Genomic DNA, 23932 nt, shown 5'->3' with positions numbered 1-23932 from the left:
TTCCCTTCTTGCTTCTTACTTGGGTCAAAATTATGTTCCTAGGCCTTGATTGAAAGGGAATTGATTCATGTATGCCTTTGAAAGTAAGTTGAAATGAAGTTGATAATGAAAATGTAAAGAATTTGTGCAATTTCGCCAAATTCGCTATTGTACCTCTCAGAGGGATAGGAGCGAATCCTTCCAAGGCACATGTGTAGCTCCTAAATTGGACGAATTTCTCTCTCCAAGGCCTTTCCTATGGTTGAATTAACTTCATTATGCCTCAAGAGAGCATAATCATGAGATTTGAGTTAGTAAAGTATTAGAAAGTGATGAAAACTTGAGTCAATTTGTTTACCTTGCCAAGGGACAAGAGCGAACTTAGTAGGGTCTTTGATTTGCAAGAAAATTTGAAATGAATCCTTTCTCTAGGTCTTCTCAAAGCATCTAAACTTGATATGATCATGATATGATTGAACTAAATGTGAAGGAATTTGAGTGATAATGTCAAATTCGCTCTTGTACCTCTCTGAGGGACAGGAGCGAATTTCCCTATAGCCCTCTCTTGCTTCTAACTTGGATTAAAATCTTTGTTTCCAGGGCATTGATTGGAGAGAAACCAACTTGTGCATGCCTTTAGAAGTGAATTCAAGCAAAGATTGATGATGAAAGGTGGAGAATTTGAGCAACATTGCTAAATTCGCTCTTGTACCTCTCACAGGGACAGGAGCAAATCAACTAAGGGGTCTCGTACCTCTCTAAGTACACAAGCGAATTTGTCAAGGCTTGTCTTTGATCCAAAATTTTGAGCAAGCAAACCTTAAAGGTGACTTCTAAGCATAGCAACATAAGCAAAGGTGAAGAGTGAGTTTTTTATCAGCATCTAAGCCTCGTGCTCCTAATTCGCTCATGTCCCTTCCAAAGGTACAGGAGCGAACTTCTTGGAAGGACCTAATACTTCACCTAAAGCATTGAATGGATCTTGTTTTGAGCAGATTTGAGAGCAAATTAACATGATTGTGATGAATGAAGGATCAAAGGTCAAATCTAAGGCAGGTGATGAGAAAAGAAGCATGAATTGAGCTAAGAAACAAATTTGCTCCTGACCCTTCCAAAGGTACAGGAGCGAACTTCTTCAAGAGACCTTGTACCTTGCTTAAACCCTTGAACGAACCCATTCCTAAGCAATTTTAAAGGCAAATGACTTGATTTTGATGAGGAAAAAGTTGAGAGATGAAGTTCTATGAAGGAAGAATCAAGCAAAAAGGCTAATTCGCTCATGTACCTCTCAGAGGGACAGGAGCGAATTGTCTTAGAAGTGGGTACCTTGCAAACGAAAACATTTTGAAAACTTTCTTGGACATGATTCAAACATTCAAACATTATAAGCCTCCTAAAAATCATTCTACACGAGCTAGTTTTCATCAATTTGTGTTCAAATTATGTGCATTATTGAAAATCACTCATGTACCTCTCAAGGGTACAGGAGCGAATCAATGAGAAACCATGTACCTTCCGAAGGTACAAGAGAAAATTCATGCTAAAGGCACATACATTGCCCCCAAGACAAAGCGAATTCATCAAATTGTAAGCAATTTGGCACCAAAATAATCCAAAGTTTAGTCTCAAAAGGGAAATTTTAAAGCAGATCAGTCACTTTAAGGGGCGGAGTACATCCTAACAGCAGCAAAATTCAACAAAGGAAGGACTGAATTCATCATAGCAAGAGCGAATTTGCTCAAGCAAAGGACAATCTCCCCTAAACCTGCACCTATCAGACCTGCAAATCACATAAAATCAGAGATTATATCAAATTAAGAGATTGTATAAGCTATATATCATGTGTTTGATGTTCATTTGTTTGTTTTGCAGCAGGAAAAGAAAGAGATCAGAAGGACCAGGTTGGAGGGAGATCGGAACGAGGACCTCAAGAAGAATATTTCAACATCAAGGTTAAAGGAAGACCTCTTCAAGACTTCAAGAGGATCTCATAGGCAAACACAAGGGAGTCAAGGAAAGGTACACCATTCATCAAGTATACCAAGGACGAAGGAGGATTAACCAAGGTCATCGCAAGGGTACGTTGAACATGATCAAAGAAGCAGATAGTTTCAGAAGAGTTAATCAAAGTCCTCTTCTCATCATCATCACATTGAGTATCAAAAGATATTGCTCAACATTCCTTGACCAAGCACAAACGCAAGACAAGGTGGCATCCCAGCCACTGTTCCTCCAGTCAAAAAGGTCCACATCAGCATGTCCAGATTCAATGAACCACGCTTATACATGAAGGCACAAACTCCGATGTACCTACCCTGGTTTCCTAATGGTTCACAAACATTGAATGTAATTTTCTCATTGGCTAAGGAGAGTTTGTTGTAACAAACCCTAATTAGGGTTTTCATCTTGAAATCCTAGCCATTGATTGTAAATTAATCAAAGCCATTGAAATGTAAAGAGCTCTCTATATAAAGCTCTGGCTCTTCATTTGTAAGGGTTAATAGTCAGCAAATAGCTAATAGCGAGTAGAATAGCTAATAGTCAATAGATAGTCTTAATAGAAGAATAGCAATTAGAATAGAGTAGATTAGGAGAGGAAAGAATTGTTGGTATGACTTGTAAATGAGATACTCTTTTCATTGAAGTTATGGTCAAATTTGTTATTTCAACAAGCCTCATGGTTCTACTTCTCAATTTATTTTCAGGTTGATTAGATTGAATGTAAGAAGTTGTTGAATGTATTCATGTGGAATCCGTTTTATCCATACCACTAGCCTCTTGCTACTTGTAAGTGCGCCTTGTGTGGTCGACTGGAATGATATGAGCCTAACTTCGAATCGTTCTACACTCATTGTTTATGCATTAAATTGAATGGTGATCAATGTTTGATGGTATTGATTCGAACATCTTTGAAACGTCCTTAGAAGATTGCACTGAGCTTGTGTCAAATTGTTCAAGTTGATGGTGAGACCTCGCTCGGTAGGATTCCATGTTCTTACATTCTAGGCCTTAGAATAGACCTTCTCAACCCTTCATCTTTTGCCATTTTTTCAAGCTCTAGCTAGTTTAGGATCAAAGAGCATCACCATATTGCAATATCAAATGATCAAGTTCCAGCAAATCAAACATTCACGCATTTGAATGTAAGTCCCCTTTGTGAACTCCAGCATAATCACATCTAACCATAGAGCTTATCCACAAGTAGAGACCCTACATTCAGGAACTTTGGATTCGTCTCGAATGATCCTTAAGACAATCTTCAGCATCCGAGAGATTTTGTTCAAGAGAGGATAAGAAACTTATGGTATTTTATTCTGTGTTAGCATGTGCCTAAAAACACATCAACATCGCTTGTGTACCCTTGGAAGGTACATACCCCTCTAGTGAAAGTGTATTACATTGTGGTAAAAACCGAATGGAGAGGAGGCTAGATGCAAGTCGGCCTAGAAGCAAACAAGGCGGTTTGATGCATTAATAAACCCATCTCACCTTTGGCGCCAAGAGCAAATTTGAATTTCCAATGAAGAAGTCGGCCAGCTTGGGGAAGATACAATTAATTTTATTTATTCAAACAAAGTCGGCTTTTCAAGAGAGAGGTGAAGGCACCTATATAAGAAAGAACACATCTTAGTCATTCATCATTCATTCAAACACATTCTTCTCTAGAGCGAATTTAAGAAGCAGACTTAGGAAGCAAATTTCATCAGCAGATTTCATCAAGTATTAAAGAAGCCAATTTCAGATCTTAAGAAGGAAGGTTAATAATCTTCATGAGACGAATTCTACAAAGAACAAACTGGAAAGAGCAAACAGCAGCAGCTGATTTGAAGGCGAATTTCAAAACTTAATAAGGCAGGTCAAGACAAATTCAACAATCTTCAAGCCTAGACCTGATTCTCCAAAGTGTGAATTTAAGGAGCAATGAATATAATTGATGATTGAGGAGGCGAAATTTAGATTTAAAATGCAAGCTTGCAGAACAGTGATCCTCCAAAGGTGAATTTGGTATGCTTAAGGTGTGGACCTGAATCTTTTAGGGGAACGAACTTCTTAGAACATCATTTAGGAAGGAAGTAAATTCAATAACAAGACATTATTTACCCCTCTTTTCAGGTTTATTTCTTTTAAAAGTTCAAAGATCAAGTTTGAGGTATGTGCAATGTCTAAAGTTTGATAAAGATCTGATTTAGTTCAATAAAGGTTATTTTTGTAAAGTTAGGTCTTCTTATTTAGATTGATTCATTTGTAATTTCAATTTGAAAATTTGTAATTTCAATTTGAAACAAAGCTTATTCATTTATTTTCAAATTGAAGTTCAATTGTTCTTTTTAAAGTCTTGAATCACCTATCTTTGTGACTATACCTAAAACCCTAACTTAAACCTTCCCATAGGTGACAAATGGCAGCCCCCAAGGCGAGTGGATCCACTACTCGACAAGCCCTAATCAAAGAAGATCAAAGGAGTGAAGACTTGGAGACAAAGATCACGTCCAAGTGGAGCAACGTCGGAGACACCAACCTAGGAAACGTCAATGTGAAGAAGTTTCGTGAAGCACCCTACATCGGCAAGCCATCACCCATAGCCAAGAGGATAATTGAGAGTGGAATCATCAAAGCAACAAGTTTTCCTCCCGCAGTCAGGTGTCATGAGCTAATGATCGAATGCGCCAAGCACTATGATTCGCACTCAAGGACAATTGTGGTCAAGGATGGGACTGTCCTCACCTATCTCTTGGAAGGAGCTATAAGTGAAGCTTTTCATCTCCCAGAGCAGAGGGATATGATCTACAAGAACCTAGAAGGAGCCAAGTCTATCTACGAGGATGATCCTGATACTTATTTAAATTTCATCAATAAGAATTGGTTGCTCAAGAGTAGCCCTTGCTTGAATAAGGTACCCAATGTACCTCATAGAATTGATTTCCAAGAAGAATTCAAAGACTCGATAACCATGCTTAATCGAGTTGTAGGTGCCTCTCAAGCCTTCTTTTTTGACAAGTGGATGTTTTTCTTTATAAAAGTGATCATACAAGGGAAAGGGATGATCAACTGGGCCAAAATTATCAGTAACAACCTAGATGTGCAGTTGAGGAGATTAGTCCCTACTAAATCATTCCACATGAGCTCATATGTTATATATTCTTTAGCCAGATGCTATGAGTATGCGGGACAACCTCATAGAGGCATAGTTGGGAGAGGGCCCGGAGAGATAAGAGTTTGTGATTCCTATGCCCAATTACACCATCCACCTAAGAAGTACTACAAGATAGTCAGCAATACTTTCACAATGCATATCACCAGGACATTACAAGGGGAGTTTCACCAAAGGTTGTCTCTAGAAGCACAAGAGCTTGTGAAGAAACACGGTGCGTGGTTCATTCGATTTCTTAAATTCACCTACATCAGAATTCACGGATGTCCTTCACCTCCCTATATGTTGCCAAGGTACCCTACGGACAGGATAGTACTACTTGAGGTGACTAGACAGTTGGCAGCATTTGCTAAGGTATCAAGGTACAAGCATGGAAATGGTATCCCTATACCTATTTCACTTGGAAATTCAATTGAAGTTTGTCCTAACTTTCAAGCAGCTGAAGCTGCAAATAAGGAGCTTTCTCTCTACTCATTCACATCTTTTTCTTCAAGAGATAATTTTGATCCTTATGGTTATGTGGAAGAAACAGTCGGAAAGAAATACAAGCATGTCTTTCAAGTAGAAGACTTTTGGATGAATGTTCAAGATGATGTAGAGGTAAAGAAAAAAAAGCACTCTCGATTATCCCTCGATCTCATCAAGAAATGTAAGATCTATAGAGTGGCAGATCAAGCAAAAGACAGTGGCAGATATCTTCAATCTTCCTATGAAAAAGAAGACAAAGAAGTGAAGATTGATTGGGATGAACAAGAGGTTGCGGACTTGAGAGCATTGATGGATCCAGTTTTGAGTTGCACTCGCAGATGGGTGGATGTCTAGCATCAAAAGTTGAAAGAACAAAATATGACTATGACATTCAGCCTGGAAACAAGAACGGAAGAAGGAGAGGAGAGTGCGAGTGAGAACACTTCTCATTCCAAGGGATCGAAGAGAAAGGAGGGACCTGAAAAGAGAGAGTCATCCAAGAAGAAGCAAAAAGTAAATGCTGATCATCCTCCTAGTGCTTCTTCCAAACATGAAAAAGAGAAAGGTCAAGGTGAGGATCAAAGGGGGAAGGTACATGAGATAGATGAGTCCATGGATTCCATAGTGCAGAATGATAGACAGGACAAAGGAAAGACACCTCAACAATCATCAAGTCAGTCTTTTCCTCTCCAAGTTTGTGATAATGAGCAGCAAGAAGAAAGAAATGATGATGAAGCAACATCTCCTTTTAGAGGCGAGCAGCCATTGCCCGAGGAAATGCAAGTAAAAGAAGGTAAATCTTCCATTCCAGATTGGTTCAGAGAGAGACTTACAAGAGAAGTTGTGGTTGAAGAAGAGGAGCAAGTATTTGATTTGGAAAGTCTTCTAAGCAAGTCTCAAGAAGGGACTGAAAAGAGGAAAGCTACAAAGATATCCAAGGTGATAAGAGATGATACAAGCTCCAGGAAGATACAGATAGCTACACTGGCAGTAGACAAGTATGATGATGAGATCATGGCAGAAGAATATGATTTGGATACTTTTGATCTTGGTCCACTTACCTCCGAGCAAGCCATGGAAGATGCAACTGATTTAGTGAGGGAAGTCAATGATAAGCTAAAGGAAGAAATAGAAAAGAATAAAAGGTTGGAAAAGGAGATTAATGCTTGGAGAAATTATTTTAGCCAGCTTAATGAGCCATTGAGGTGACAAGATCCAGTAGTCTCACCTCTGTGGGCACTCCCTCTTGAGTCAGTGAATCAGGTGGAAAAGATGAAGAACTCAGCCCAACTCATGGATACATGGATTGATAGATCCTACATGATAGCCAAGGAATTTGTAGGAGATATGATGAAGATACTACGCAAAGCCATTCGAGTTCTTGAGATAGTTCATGGTCTTGGTGTAACAATCGATGCATTCACTCATACTAGGGATGTCACTATCCCAGTATTACAAGTAGTAAGAAGGACATCAAGACAGGTTTTGGCACAAGAAAGAATAGTTGATGGTGGAACTCATAATTTCCTACAATGGTCAACTTTGCTCCAAATGAAGGAGGTTTTGTTCAAGGACATCAATAGTAGGTGCAGCCAAGTCAAGGACACTATCCATCCTACTCAAGACAAGGTGTTTGATGTACTATGTGTGTGCATTGATAGGAGGATAGAGATTGAGACAGATGTGGATATCCAAGAGTTGGAGGACAAAATCAAGGTCATCTTTTGTAGAGAGGACAGCATGATCACAGAAGAGCAGCGAGATCAAATGTATGCTACTATGTTCCTGATTGATAGAACAAAAGAGCTGGAGCACAGATGGGAGATGACTCTTCTTGCGGCCTTTGATGAGGTCCTTCACTTGGAGGAACGAATGAAGAACCTACCTGAGATTCCCATTACAAAGATTGAAGGGATTACGTCCAGATTCACTGAATATGCCAGAAAGGAACAAGGAAAAGGGAACAAAATTCTAGATGAAAAGTTGTTATGAAATGATGTGGCAATTCAATCCCTATTGGAGGATGCTTCCTCGTTATTTGTGCCAATTTCTATTGGCTATGTTATGATAATGCTTATCTAAATAGGGTTATTTTTGAACAAACCCTAATTAGGATTTATGTGTCAAAATCTCAACCCTTGATCTTCTTTAAATCTGGGCCATTCATTGTATTTGAGAGTGCTATATAAGCTCCACTCATTTTATTTGTAAAGGTGAATAAGGAGAATAGAGAGCAGTTAATAGTTAACAATTGATAGTGAATAGTGAGAGCAATAATAGCAAGAGTTGGACTTGAAGAATTGTTGTTATTTGGTCATTGGATTAATGAAACATTGAAGTTATGGTGTTTTACTCAATCCTTGAAGCTCATTACATGGTTCTTCTATCTTCTTAAGCTAATCTTTTGATGATAATTTTAGTATTAGATTTCATGGTGGAATGTTGTACTTGATGCATTGTGAAGCTCATTATTCATACCACTAGCTTTCTTGCTGATTGTAAGCAAGCCTTGTGTGGTCAACTGGAGTATTATAAAAGTGTTTAAGTTTGATCATCATTTAACCTTGGATATGCATTCAATTAATGGTGTCTATGGTTGATAGTGATTTGAAAACCTTACAACATCCCTAGAAGATTGCATTAGTTCTAGCAAAGTTGTTCATGTATGGCGATGCTATAACTAGTTGAGTTTCACTTGTATTGTTTCTTCATCCATTCATGCTAGAATAGTTTAGAATCCCCTCTAAACCCTCACCTTTTGCCCCTTTTTTGAAAATCATCTAGTAGTATTAGAGAAAATCCTTACTGCATACCATCTGCTTATCAATCGTTGAGTCTTTTCGAATCATAAATGCCCTTTGACGAAACAGTAATTACAATGACCAACTAGGCTTATCCACACGTAGAAACCCTGCATTCAAGAACCTTGGAGTCGTCTCGAATGATCCTTAAGACAATCTTTAGCATCTGAGAGATTTTGTTCAAGAGAGGATAAGATACTTGTGGTATTTTATTCTGTGTTAGCATGTGCTTAAAAACACATCAACACCTATGACCTTAGCATGGAGGCTTCACCACCCCCACGCAGGTGGGAAAGCCCCCACCTTGTGTGGGAAGGCCCAAGCAAAAGGAAGCACCCCCGCTCTCCACACAACACAGAGATAAGGCCGCAATCCATGTTGGAACTTAGACAATCCAGCAAGTATACAAAGAGAAAGAGCAGAAATATATGTGTGTGTGTGTGAGGACACCTTAGGACAAAAAAAAGTGCAGAAATGAAAGTTTAAGAGCCTCAAGAAATCGCAGGAAGATTATCCAGGCATTGCACCAATAACCAAAACGAGATTGTCTATGGTTAATTAACTATCTAGTAAACGAAATAGAAAATAGGAATACTACTATGAGTATGCAGAAAATATAACAGACAAAATGAAATAAAGCAAGTACAAAACCAGAGAATTCAGTTTTCAGCAACATTGCTCAGGAGAACAATTTGACCAACTTGAAAAACTCAAATAACCAAAGCCTGAACAAGTTTGAAATCTATCAATCCAGTCCAAAACTCCTCTGCACTATCCTCACTCCGATCTCCTCCAAATTTCCCATTTTTTTTCAAAAACCCTGTGCCCCCCTCTCAGAATGCTTCCGAGAGATTTAAACCTCTCAACCATCTCAACCAACCATTACCAATCAATAATTAATTAAAATGAACTTTACCATTAAACTATTTTTAAACTTTTTAATTATTTATTCTATTGAATTTATTTAATAAATTTAGTTAATTAATTATAATTTGCTGATTAAATTGTTAATAAGGTTATAAAGTTTATACATAAATATTTACATATAGATTTTATTATTACTTATTAATAAAATGCAAACCATAAGATCAATATTTATAATTAACCATTAATAGAAAGGACATAGCTAAATCATCACTTACACAAACACAAACATACATAACCCGAATTATTGGATATTGCCTAAATGGCATTCTGATCAGGTGGACACACAACAAGGATTGTTGCCCTGATATAGAGCAAAGGTTTAAGGTTGGGACAATCGGGCCAATATGTTATCTCCGACAACCACCATCGGGATTATTTAGGCACGCTCAGACTTGTGGAACTAGGTGGAGTCAATGCCCTATACCTACAACCCTGCATCACAGATGAACGCATATACAAATATAACATATATAATAATTACACCCACACTAGTGAAGGGAAGTCGTGACATCATATGTCTCTCTTAAGAAAGTGATAAGACATCATCCCCTCGCACCACAAACAGGAACACACAGATAATACATAAATCAAATATCCATACACTTCAATTATCATAATTAATCTAGTTAGTATATGTGTCAGTAATCATATGCATCACCTACGTAACGTATTCATAATTCACTGCAAGATAAACATAATTCATGGCATATATCAATTCTAACATCATAACAAGATCTCATAAAATAAACCATCACAGAATGTAGCATCATCAAAACCACATATAGAACTAAAGAAGTCACCATGAGTCCATCTAAACAGAATCAATGTCTAAACATGGAAGGAATATAAACCTAACTTCAAAAATTATTCCAGAACATAGAATCAACATCATCAAAGTAATCATAATGAATCTACCAATGTCAAAGAGAATAAGATAAAGAATAAAACAAGACGCAAGGAATATCAAGAGCGCAAACAACCCATTAATATCTAACACATCCAATCACAAAGGATGGGTCGAGGAGGGGCACTACATCTGATCTGTGGCTATGATTGGTGTGATTGAGATGGTCATGTTTCATTCTCCTTTCCGCATTTGCATGATGGAGTCGTGTGGCATCTTGTAGATTGCCGAAGACTTAAACTGATTGATTCTGAGTTGAATAGCTATTGATTCAATTCTAAGCTGAATAGTTCATGCACTCTCTTAATGAGAGTATTGGCGTGAGCTCTTTCTACAATATTGGCGTGAGTTTTGCCAAAATCATAAGGCTTTAATCATTAGCAGGAAGACTCTTCTGTGGTATGGTTTTCAAGAGCTGGTGTGGCCCTTGACTTTCCTTGCGTGGGTTACATACTTTAATTTGTCGAAGATTATTTTACTCAGCCCGGTTTAATATTCAAATATGGATATCACTTTTGGCACGCAATCCTTGTCTGAGCTGGTGCAAACTTCCTGGTTGGAGACGTAGCTAACACAGATGCATTTGCTGCTTAATATAAAAATATTGGAACAATATGCTTGAAAGAGAAATTGTGGGATATTGTTGAAGGTGGGAAACACAAATAAATGAAACAAATGGAGAATGAGGATGGTAAACAATAGACCGTACAAGGTTAAAATTGATGATTTGAATTTGAACTCCTTGGCTGGAAGGCACGAAAGGATGAATCTTGCTTGTAATGTCTGAGTTAGAAGTGGTCTTTGTGTTGCATTCTGGAGGCCGTTCGTGGATTTCTTCCGTGGATAATTCCAACTTAAGAAGGTCAATTACATTATGGTGGACTTGAGATACATTCTTTACTATGACTGAGCACCTGGAACAACATGGTTGATAATGAAGCAATAACATTGTTTGATTCTATGCTGTGCGAGGAAAAGTCTTGTATTAGCCATAACATTTTGCGGATTGAGGAGAGTGGTATGCTATGGCAAACTATCATTGAAGGTTTCCTGTGTTTCTGCTATTCATCCGCATTGCTGTTCATATCTGTGCTTGGGTATCTATGCTTGCTTGGATGGTGTTAAATTGCAGTGCAAAGATAATTGTGCTCCAGTTGATGAGTTTGTAACAAGGTCAGAGATAACAAGTTTCTGATGTAATTCTGAATGCTAAATGTTTTGCCAATCATTGCTATAATCAGATTTAGTTTCAGAATTTAGTGTATTTTCAGAACATGCTCCCTTATATTTAAATATCAGTTTTGGTAAAAATCTGCAAACAAATATAATATTATTGTCTACAGTCATAACTGTGTAAACATAAATCCCAATATTGGAAAGCAAGCAATTTTTTTATTAGATTCTGAGTGGGAGCTTACAAATACCCTATATTAATGTGCATGTTGAGTCGTGTTACAGACTATTGTTCACTTTTTTCATATTAGTATGAACATTGACTGACTGACCATATAAAGGCATGCTTTCCTATTCAAGTAGAAAATATATAAACCCTGACTGCCTTTGAAAATCTTGAGCTCGGGGTTCTGAGAAAGCATATTTCGACAATAATAAGATTCAATAAAGCTAATTTATTTTAACTTATGTTCATACATACAGCAGCAGCCTTTTCCTTTCTTCATCGGTGACATGATTTCTTCATTTTTACACATGGATTCAGTATCAATGAACCTCTTAATATACCATGGCAGACATTGTCATACAGATCAGATCCTTGGTATAATTAACAAAGCATAAGTGAGAAATAGCTTCAGGTTTTGTTTTCTCTTTGCTAGGATAAAGTACACAAAAAGTTAGCCCTTTGATTGTTTGATATCCAATACAAATAAAGACAAAGATAAGCCAAAAGATTATGCATCTTGTCTGGCATACGCCATACAGCATAAAATGCTCTGTACCAGCACAGCTGAAGTTGCATTGGATAGAAAGTGTCCATATAAACCAACTATTTAGAGTCTGTGTGTTGAAAAATCCATTTATTTTATTTCCAGCTTACATGTCAGAGGTGCTCCCAACAAAAAAAAATCAAATATGAAGAAACAAATGTTTGCCCAACTTGTGCAGCTTGCTAACTCAGAAAACCAATTTACAATACTTATCATAACAGGCTTTTGTCCCTCAATAAATAAAAATAGATTTAAGTATATTGGAATTAGACTATAGTAATGTGCATGCTTTCAATAAGACATCTGGAAAAGTAAATTTGTTCTACACCCCAACATTCACTTCAACGTTCAAACATTTACTTATAACTTCTCTCCACCTACAAACACACAACTAAATAGACTCGAAATTTAACTGTTTGTTGAACATACCTTTTTCTCTTTAGGGAAATCAATTGACTTCAAGTATGCTGCTGCAGCAAAAGATGAAGCAAAAATCTCTTCCTGCATAAGTATGCGAAAATTAGCATTATTTTCTGTATGCAACAAGCAATCACAAAAATCAGATGAGTCTAGCTCGAGTTTATCACTTCCTTAGGGAACAACTTGTACATTCAACTGACCTCTCCAACTGTAAGACCAAGTGTTTCAAATTTCTTTCCATATTGTTTACGGGACTTAGTTGAGTTGTTCGTCACAAAAACAAGCCTCTTACCCTGGAGGAAAAAAAATTATCAAGACGTGCACATATCAGCAAAGAGGTTAAAAGCAATGACTTCTACATATAAAATACTATATGCATATACTCAATGACCATCATTGTAAACCATGTGCTGCAATATCACTATTTTTGCCATTAGACCTTATTTATAGTCCAAGATAATTGCTATATTATAAATCTTAGTTTTCTTTATTTTTTTCGTCAAATTTTCTTCCTAGGGTCCTGCTTAGTTCTAAAATCCAGCGAGTATTCACCAGACTTGTGAATACTCATGAGATTTCCATGGATGAGTTCAACAGTGAAAACTCACCCACGGACAAGAGTGTAAAGTGCCCAACTAAAGTTTTTGTGGTTTTTACACTTGTTTGACAAAATGACAGTTGAGATAGCAATGCGTAAACAGAGTTTACATTTACAAAAGCAATATAGGAACACAATGTCTATTCCAGGGTAAATCAGCTTAGGATAGAATTCCAAGATTAACAATAAAAATATTAAAAATTAACTATAAATATCTAATAGTACATATATATTGAGCTGGAAATTAATACAGATTTCTGACCTCAAATTTGTTGTGATACACATAGAAGTTCACCATATAGTATACATTCATATAGCTGGGCGAACTTTTCTAATGAGTGCACTAATTGTTGCAGCTCGACATACAACAGTGACCTCTTTAGGAAGTAGCCAATAGCCCAACATAGGGTTACATCCCCTTTTAAACTGCTAGAAACCACAAATAATAAAGATGCTGGGATCTTTGAGGGTCCCACGACCTCTACACACCAAAAACAGTTGCTTCTACTTACCATGTCACCCATTTTTACATGCTGCGATTATTGGTTGGAAATGTAATATCACCCAAAAGTGCTGTGGCTGGGTTGGCCACCAATTCCTCCCAAATTCAATGATTTCTCTTCATTAAATTCCCACACCCTCCTTCCGATATGGTAGGGCAACTCACTAAATCAAAGATATTTATATGGCTGGATATAAAAGGCGTTGTGACCTAAATATTATGATCACTCAAATCCTAGCTCTTTCCAATCACAAAGTTCCCAACATAGGCAAGGTTAGAGTATATGGAGACTAGAACAAGAACAATTGCTAGCCAACCAACTTACAATAGAAGCAAAGTCATAAAATTGATCAATGCCATAATTACCAATAGTGATATGCAAATTCAGATCAAGCCAAACTAGCTTAACACAAGCAAAGTTGCATCAAAGCCAAAACGGTGAACTATATCATCCAATTCTAATACACACCAAGCTAGCAGAGATAATACTAAAATAAAATGGATCCAACAAACAAAATGACTGGGATCTTTTACAATGATGTACAGGGATCCAACAGTGAACCATCCAAGATCTAGTAGTTAAAACCATAGTTGAACTACTTGCGACTCGGCTCGACTCGCCAAGCCCCTGAGAAAAAAACTCAGCGAAAACTCAGGAAAAACTCGGAAAAACTTGGCGAAAAACTCGGCAACATAAAAACACGCTTAATTTTAATTAAAAATGCATTTTTTTTGCAAAATTTAATGAGAAGATGCATCCAATGAGTCAATAAATGATAACACAAAAGAAACAAGCTGATTATAGATATATTTAAATACAAAGTGTCTACAAAATCGCATCCTCGTGAGGAATGCTAATGTAGTAAATAGTTTTTGTAAAACCAAAAGTAAATACATCATTACAAATTACAATTACAACTTCCTCTTCCCAGCTCTACGTAAAACTAGAGGGTCTAGTCCTAGAAGTCTGCAATGGGCGTGACTGTGCCTCCTCTCTCGGTATGGTTGGCTCATCCTCCATCCTGGATGAAGCTATGTCTCCACCTGCTTGTGGCACTGGCAATGACTCCTCATCCTCATCCTCTTCCTCCTCAATGTCATCCAGCGTGAAACCAAATCCACCCCCTCCTCCTCCATAGCTTGCCTCTCCAAATCAATGTTGTCATCCTCAGAAAACAATGGAGGCTACTCCTGTGATGTCCAATCACTGTAAGGATCTATATCATCCAAGTCAAGTGGACCACCTACAACTTCCTCTACCTTCCTTACGCGCAATCGAAGATTATATTGCACAAAGACAAGGTCATTGAGGTTAAATTTTCCCTACTTCCATCAGCGCAGTTTCCCCCTATATTTTTCGACGGAGGTTTGGGGGCAGCGCCCCCAAGTTGGGGTCAAGGGGCAGCGCCCCGCGAGGCCAAAAATACTTTTATTATTTTATAAAGGCGTCGTGTGTCATAAAGTATAAGAAAGGAAAAAGACATATTGAAATGCCACTTATACTTAAATGTTATATTTCATGTGTATATTCTGATGAAGAGAATGAAACTGACCTAAAAAAACAAAAATTGATAATTTTTTGACATGTTTGGGCCTCTTTTTTTAGTCTAGGCGAGTTTTTTAAAGAAACTCACCGAGTTTTTGCAAAAAACTCGACGATTACTCAACGAGTTTTTTGCAAAAACTCGGCGAGTTTCTTCTGCGAGTTAAAGTCAGAAAAACTCACAGAGCTCAAAAACTAGGCGAGTTTTTAAAACTCGCCGAGTACTTTGCGAGTGTCATCTATGGTTAAAACAACTATTAGCAGTAAACCATCCAATTTTTACAATGATATTAGAATTTAGAGCTCAAGTACATTGACTAAAATAATTGCATCAGCTAAACCATAACAATCTAGAAATCATCCTGTGTGCCCTTCTTGCCTCTTTTTGTCTGGTTTCTATGCTGTTCAGACTTTAGGGATCAGGGCCCTTTCCCTGCTTATATAATCAAAAACAATCTAGAAATCATAAAATAATACCTGTAAGTGGAATGAGCAGGTCTAATATGCTAATGAAGGATCCAAAGGAGACTAATAACATTACATAAGTTAGTGTAGCCGCTAAAGGAAACACCAGCACCCTAGTATCTTGGTACGATAGCCTTTTAGGATAAGTTTGGCCTCCCAATAACGTCTGTGAGGCAAGCGAACAACCTAAAAACTAAGCAGTCAATCTAAAGGAGAATAGTATGACTTGTTTTGACCATAGTACACCAACAACAGCAATATACTTTGATATTATGCCCTTCTATACTAATGGACCTCCTTGCAACACATATTTTTGACTAATTCTTTTTATATAATGTGACATAGAAATGGTATAAACAAACCATCATGACTCTGTAAGAGCTGTACAGCCAAGGAAATGGGTGTAGATCAGGGTTTTCAGTATCTATTGTTCTATTTGGACAATTAAAATAGTATAGCTATAGCTTGCATTGGTAAAATGATGGCTAGGCCTTAGGTGACCTTCCACAGTTCCACACCCTCAAACCCCTATATTCTGGGATAAATATTCTTGAAATTCCTTCAAGTACGACTTACAAAGGTAGAAGGATTAGTGTTAGCAGAGGTTAAAACAAAGGAGCAGAAGCCATCAAAACCTATACCACAAATGGCCACAAACAAAGTGTGGAGCACAAAGCCGACCAGGCCCCATAGGAATAGGTGTATTTTGTAAGAGACACATCCCTAATATCATTTATATGCATAGAATAGCAAGATATTGCAAGACAGCTGTAAGAGATATAGATAATATGATGTGAGTAAGAAAGAATAGAAAAGAGAGAAGGAAAGAAGAATATTAAGAGCAGAATATATTGTATTGAATTATATGGATTTAAAATACATAAAGGATATTTATGGTGATGATTCAAATTCATGTTTGATTGTAGTATGATGTATGTCTAGTTCTTGTTAAATGTCGCAAGATAATATTTTGTACCACACAACTTTTGATTATTCTATTATTGTTGTCACTGGGGTATCATTACAACTCCTAAGAATTCTGTAATGTCCCCACTTTGAAATAGAATTTAATAATAAATGATAATAATAAAATTAAAATATAAAATAATATAATTAAATATGATTAATAAAAAAATTAATTAAGTTAATGAAAAGTCAAAAGACATGAAAGGAAAAGTTGTGACTCCCTCAACAATGATATATAAAAGGGAGAAGAAAACCTCATTTGAGAGCAGGGGATAATTTGGTGATGAGAAGTGCAGATTTGATTTAAATAATAAGTGCAGATCTGATTATGAAAGGTTGTGTCCCTTTCAAATGGTAGAAATAATGAAGAGTTACACTCTTTCAAAGGGTGCTAATGGTGAAAGGGCATGTCTCTTGCCAAAGGGCATACATGATAAGATCAGATCAGAATTGTTATCAAGTTACAGGAAGTAACATTTGTGTTCTTTATGGTATGTCTCCCAATCTGCAGGTGACATCTACAGTGCAAACTCCAACCGCAAGCTACTGCGTACAGGTAAGAGGGGTTAAGAAGTCTTAAGGTATATATGTGTGTGGACGTGTGTGCCACACACACACATATGCATTTTTATGAATACATATATCTCTGATGATTACTTATATGAATGTAGCAATAAAGATAGAAATCTATGTAGAATATGTATGTATATTTAGGATCATTAGAAAGATTAAAGAATATGTAAATGAAGACGTAAATTATGGAATGGAAAACAGTAATGAATTATAAAATGTAATATTAATGTGATTATATGATGAAGGTTATAGGGAAGAAACTCCCTTAGCCTAATGGAGGGATTATGATAGTCCCTGGAGGGCAGTATATATTGAATATCTATATGCATATATATGGCTTGGTTGACTAAGTTCATCCAAGAAGAGACGGATCTGGCCGGTCCCCTCTGAGGACTTGGATGATGGGATGCATCATCCAAGGCAAGGAATTGACATAGGGTCTTCCTTGGATGGCTTGGGTGTAAGAGGTTACACCCAAGACAGGAATCGAATTAACCTTCGATTTCCTGGAGGGCTTGGATGTAAGAAATTACATTCAAGACGGGAGTCGAATTAACCTTCGATTTCTTGGAGGGCTTGGATGTAAGAAATTACATTCAAGACAGGAGTCGAATTAACCTTCGATTTCCTGGAGGTCTTGGATGTAAGAAATTACATTCAAGATAGAAGTCGAATTCACCTTCGACTTCCTAGAGGGCTTGGAACCAAGATGGGTTCCAAGAAGGCGAGCTTCACGGCCGCCTAAGGACATAATTTCGTATGGCAATCGTATCCTTTTTATTAGATAAAAGTTGTGATTATGTTAACTATGTATTTTAAAGTTAGATTGCAATTTAGATTACTTCTATATATATATATGTTTGATGTATTCTAACAATCTATTTTGCAGGTTAATGATCTCTAACTAGTAGGGACATTACAAATTCCTAGGGCTCAAAACTCCTATCTATGTCCTACATTTCTCACTAACATTGGTTTTGTTGTTCAGACCCTAGTAAGGCAATAAAGAAGAAATCGATTCTTTTGAAGAATTTGCAAAAAAAATTAACAAAAATATATTATAGGGCAGGTTAAAAAAAATTAACACGTGGCAAAATCCCCTAGGTCTTAGCCTCGTGAGAGGTGGTTGGGCATCTAGGGGATGGTGAATGGAAAAGGGGGATATCCCAAAAGAGATCCCTAAAAAGATGTGACTAATCAAAGTGAGCCTATTATAACACCATGGGATGTGTTGTCCTTATTTTTGTATTTCAAAAATGAAGGTAACTCTTGTGAATTTTTCTTCAAAAATTCAAAAATTCATGTCTTTGGTTTTGAATGCATGCTTTTCGAGGACAAAGTTCGTTTTGGTTAATGTCCAATTTAAACATGCATCATCTTTTTTATTTTCTTAGTTAATTTTCTCTTGTTTTGAGTCTTGTTTTTATTCTTCTTTGTTCAAAATCGGGTTTTAAAGGTCTCAATGCAAGTTGGGGGTCTTTCCTTCTAAATAACAAGTAACTTTATTTACTTGTAATCAGTCATATGAAACCCAATTTTTGTAGTTATAGGCTTTTTGTTATGACTTTACTTGTAATCGGGGGTTCAAAGCCCGATTACAAGTGTTTCTTTGCATTGCCAATTAAAAAGTGCTTTACTTGTAGTCGGGTCTTTAAGACCCGATTACAAGTTAAGTCACTTTTTCTAAATAAGAGGCTTTTACATTCACTTGTGTCAGGTCATTCATAACCCGATTATGGTATCCTCTCTTTAAAGTTTCGCCTTCATTCACTAGTAGTCGAGAGTTCATGACCCGACCACAAGATCAAGGGAAGAAAGCCTTATTTTTCGTTGTATTGTTTGGCATGAGCCCGTTTTCTTTGGAGAAGCGGTTTTGGATTTATGTTTGAGGAGATTGCATTCTAGTGGGAGTCATCTTTTCCAAATATTTTTAAGAGTCTTTGAGAGATGCATTTCTAGGAATCATTGCTTATTTCAAGATCCCATTTTTTGGCTAATGCGATTTATCTTTCAAGCATGGTCTCTATCTCTTGTCATTTCTTTGTTGATTTGTGGTAGGGTTTTCTTTTTTTTTGCATTTTATTGTTCGTGTCTTTCCTTGCTCCATTTTTCCTTGATTGATGGGAGTTTTTATTTTGCATCTCCAAATCACGCCTATGACTTTGGCAATTTCTTTTGCAAGTTTAAAGTTAACTAATATACTTGTAGTCGGGTCTTGAAGACCCGATTACAAGTGTTTGTGGTCTTTACATTGAAGATGTTGATCGTATTTTTTTGTATGTATATGAAAGCTCATTTATAGGCAAATCCTTTCCCAAGTTCACCTAAAGTATAGTCGGTTCTTCCATTTTCAAATGCAAGTCTTCAAGTGAAACATATTTTCACTTGTAATCGAATCTTGGAGACTTGATTGCAAGTGAACCTTTGGCATTTTAACCCATGAAGCTCTTTATACAAAGGTGGACTATCAAGTTTCATATGTTTGGCAAAAACTTTTTTACTTGCAGTCAGGTTCTCAAGACCGGACTACAAGTATAAAATTTATTGTTGTACCCTCCTTGCACACTTGAAATTGGGTCTTCAAGACCCAACAGCAAGTGTGGAATTTGTCATTACACTTTAACTTGGTGAGCTCATTTCATTTGCAATCATATCCCTCCATGCCAAATATGCTTTCCAAGAGGTCATGTCACATGTTAGCCGTTTGTAATCGAGTCTCCAAAGCCCAATTACAAGTACCCTTCATTACTTGCCTTCAAATTTTCCCATTCCATTTGCAGTCGGATCTTGAAGACCCGATTACAAGTGTGAATTGTGAAAGATTTTCCACTTGTAGTCACCTCCCTGAGATCCAATTTTCTTCCTATCTCTGTCCTAGCTCATCCATAAAGCATCTTTGAGTTAGTCCACGCTGATGCATGTTAAATACCCACGCAAGTGTTGATGGGAGCATTGGTTTTCAAGGGATTTGGCATCATGGAATCACCTATAGCTGTTGAAGATGTTCTTACTCTTCTTAGTTTTCATCACAATGATGCAGATTCTTGTTCGATGTCAAAAGAGCCAACATCACCTCCAAACAAGAAAATGAAGTATAAGTATGACAAATACCAAAATGAAATTGCTCCCACTCAGGTGGTCTCTCTCATTGATAAAATCCGAAACACAAAGATCGAACATGTTGATATGTCCGAGTTTCTGGAAAGAACAGAGGATTCACCAACTCAGGGAATGTAGTTTGTTGTCCTCATTTTTGTTTTCAAAAATGAAGGACCATTACATAAAAATTTTGTCAAAAATGAAAATTTTACTCTGTGGCACGCTTCCCGAAACATAATTTTGCTTCGCCCTTGGACTGGCTTAATCCTCAGTCCATCCTCGAACCACGTTTCAAATTTCATCACATTTTGGATTCGTTTGCTATGTTTTTCCTTCAATTTCGGGTTTTTTCTCCCTAACTGCAGGTGGGAAATTTTCCTTAAGTTGCAAGTTTTAATGTTTTCCTTTGTTTTAGTCTTTGTAGGAAAATTTTTAGCTAGTTACAAGTGCACTTTATGAAAAAAGAACTTGTAACTTACTTTTTATTTCCCCCTTGATGCTTTTTGGCTTTTTAAGTCATAAGAAGGATTTTTTGGATAAGTTACAAGTTAATTTTAAATTGCAAATTTAAAAAGTCACTTATAATTCTTTTATAAAGTTCCTATTTTAGTGTTTTTACTTGTAATGGGGATTTTATTCCCCTATTACATGTGTTAAGTTATTAAAACTTGTTGAGGGGATTTTATTTTCCCCTTACAAGTTAATAACTTGTATTTCTCTCTCAAAAACCCAATTTTGCCTTGTGCAAGATAAAGTGGCATTTTAAACTTGCAATTGAGTTTTAAAAACCCGATTTGCTCCATGAATAAAAATAAAGGCATTTTAAACTTGCTAAAAGGTTTTGAAAACCCGATTTTGCCTTGTGCAAGATAAAGTGACATTTTAAATATGTAATATGAAGTCAAAAACCTGATTTTCATTGTTGCATGCAAAATTGAAACTTGTTCTTCATTTCCAAGAACTCGACCAGCCAAGAAGCCAGATTTGTTGAAGATTTCAAGCAAATTTTGTGGAGGAATTTTAGGAGGTAAGAGACGTTTTGGATAGTTTCCTATTTTTATGCGTTCATGAACACGTCCCATGCCATTTGGAGGTTCAAATCGTTAGGTTTTAATGATATATGAACAGCAAAAAACGTGTTTATTAATGCCACGATTTTCTTTGAAATTTGTCACAATTTCAACACTCTCCTAAATCGTTTTTGCTTCATTCACCTAGGCATGGGGTTTGGATAGAGATTCGACCCATTTTCTTGCGTCTTGAAACACGTTTTTTCTGTTATTCTCCAAATCCGAGTTTGGAAAAACGTGGCAAGGGTTTTGGAATCTTTTTCTATTTAAAGGATTGTCTTCTTCATTCAAAGATTGTTTCATCGTTTGAAGACGCATTTTGGATTGAAGCAAGGTATGTTTTCTTTTCTTCTTGTTCCATTTTCTTGTCTTCTTGTTTTTCCATTCTAGTTGTAAATTTGTATATATGTTGTTTTTGCCCTAAAATCGGTTTTGTGAGAGAGATTTTCCCCTTTGCAAAGCAATTTGTGAATTGCATTGTTCTTCCTCATTTTCCCTCTTTACTTGTATTCGGGAATTTAAATCCCGATTACAAGTTGGATGAAAATAATTGATATTCCCTTATGGTTTCAAGACTTTAACCATCTTTTGTTGAAATTCCAAGTTGCAAAGATGAAAAATACCCATTCTTCCAAAATCGGGTTTTTAGAACCGGATTGCATGTTGAAAGTTCTTCCCATTTTCTTGAAAATGACATTCCCAAAATCTTCCCATTTTTCTCCATACTCATTGCCTATATCCGCACATTCTATTCACGTCATTTCCCACATGTCCAAATCTCATTTTTCACTCATTTCTCCATTTTTTATTTTACAAGTATACTTGCATTCGGGTTTTAAAAATCCGATTGCATGTTCGTTCTTCCCAACTTGTATACTTGTAAAACTTTCCCCAAGATCCGAAATTGGTCAAAGTCAAGTTTCCAGCATTCCGATTTATTTCCCATCTTTCTCTCACAAAGTTGTGAAGTGCAACGGCTGGAGTTCTTCCCATTTGAAGAAGGAAAAATGTAGTTACAACTGATTATGATGTTGCTTTAACATTTTTAAGTCTTCATCGCGGCATACCAAGTTGTTCTTCAATGTTAGATTTACCATCATCTCCCATTCCGAAAAAGATGAAGTATAAATATGACAAGTACCAGAATGAAGTTTTACCTTCATAAGTTTCCTCTCCTTTGGATCAAATCAAGGATAAGGGAATAGGGCATGTGGACATGTCAGAATTCATTAAAAGGATGGAGGATCCGTAGGATAGTAGTATGCAGCGGTTGATGGACAGCCACATTCATCATGCATCTTCTTTTCCAGTGGCTGCCCTAGAACTTGAATTTGTTCTCGCTTGTGCTCACCACTTCGACAAGGAGACAAGAACCATTAGAAATGATGATGGTAAGGCAATAATCCGCCTTGATACAGAAAATACCACCAACACCTATTTATATGGAATTTCAAAGGATAGTGCAGCTAAGTACTATGTTAAGAGGGAAAAGGACTGCAAACGCCACATTAACAAGTGGATTCATGAGCCACGAGCCGCCTTCACGAGGTGGGCTAAGTTGTACCGTTGTGACTTCAAGTGGGAAATTGGAGACATCATTACTCTCCTCAGCAGGATGATGGGTCTTTAGCACTCTAATGTGTTTGAGCCCTGGATGTATCGGTTTACCATGTTCATAATGTAGTCCCATCATATATCATGGGGAGAGATTATCAGTGATGCTTTGTGTGAACAACTTGTAGCAGTCCCTACTACCATGACTTTCTACATGAATTCATACTTAGTGTATTTGGTAGCATCACTCAAACATTTCCCTGGTCTTTCTACCAAGGGTGATCGCTCGCTTATACATGTGTGGGAATATTATGATCAACTGCCCTCGAGGCCCAATAGATTACATTTCAGGAGGGTTCAAGATGCATTCTTTGGTTACTTCATGTGTCAGTTTGACAAGACTCTAAAGAACAAAAGGGTGTCAGATGAAGCATGGGAAAGAGTGAATGAGTATGGGTGTTTGTTTCTTCAATTCCCGACTTTCACTTATGTAAGAGTCGGATGCTACAGTGGACAGCCGTACATGTTTCCTAGACACTCGACCGATAAGATCATTCTTATGGAGTTGGGAAGACAGATCATGGTTGTGCATGCTCATCAATCTGTCAAACATAAGGTTGGAATGGGGATTTCTACAACTAACCCATTGAAAATTGGCCAGTATTCTCTTGTCACATCCGTCAAAGCCAAAACTATGGAGACTGAGATGCAAGAGATTAAACTCAAAAGGTTTAAGTCAAGGGCAGATTTTGACTACCAGGGTATGAAGGAAAAGATCAAAAAGTCCTTCGTACATATGCATTGTATTGAGGATATCTGGGTAGATCTCCATACAGAAATGAAGGTTCTCAAGATGGAATACTGTAGGTTTACTGTTAAGCAGATTATTGATCTGAACTTGGTGGACATTCTGCAAGGAATGATTGATGATGGTAATGTGCTTGATCCAGAGTTTGTCTCATGAAGGG

General features: G+C 37.0%; 1 protein-coding gene across 1 annotated transcript in view; it reads right to left on the bottom strand.

The window, feature by feature from the left end:
• LOC131031224 (phosphoglycolate phosphatase 1A, chloroplastic) overlaps positions 1 to 23932 on the bottom strand; it is a 204249-nt gene that overhangs the window by 137070 nt on the left and 43247 nt on the right. The window contains exons 3-4 of the mRNA XM_059219922.1: positions 12795 to 12887; positions 12604 to 12675 (exon numbers count right to left, since the gene is read on the bottom strand). Coding sequence (XP_059075905.1) covers positions 12604 to 12675; positions 12795 to 12887 — 165 coding nt within the window. The remainder of the gene's footprint in view (positions 1 to 12603; positions 12676 to 12794; positions 12888 to 23932) is intronic.

Source organism: Cryptomeria japonica, chromosome 4 (assembly GCF_030272615.1).
Source record: "Cryptomeria japonica chromosome 4, Sugi_1.0, whole genome shotgun sequence".
Taxonomy (NCBI): domain Eukaryota; kingdom Viridiplantae; phylum Streptophyta; class Pinopsida; order Cupressales; family Cupressaceae; genus Cryptomeria; species Cryptomeria japonica.
Note: the sequence above shows the minus strand (reverse complement) of the source record. Positions and strands in the feature narration are given on the sequence as shown.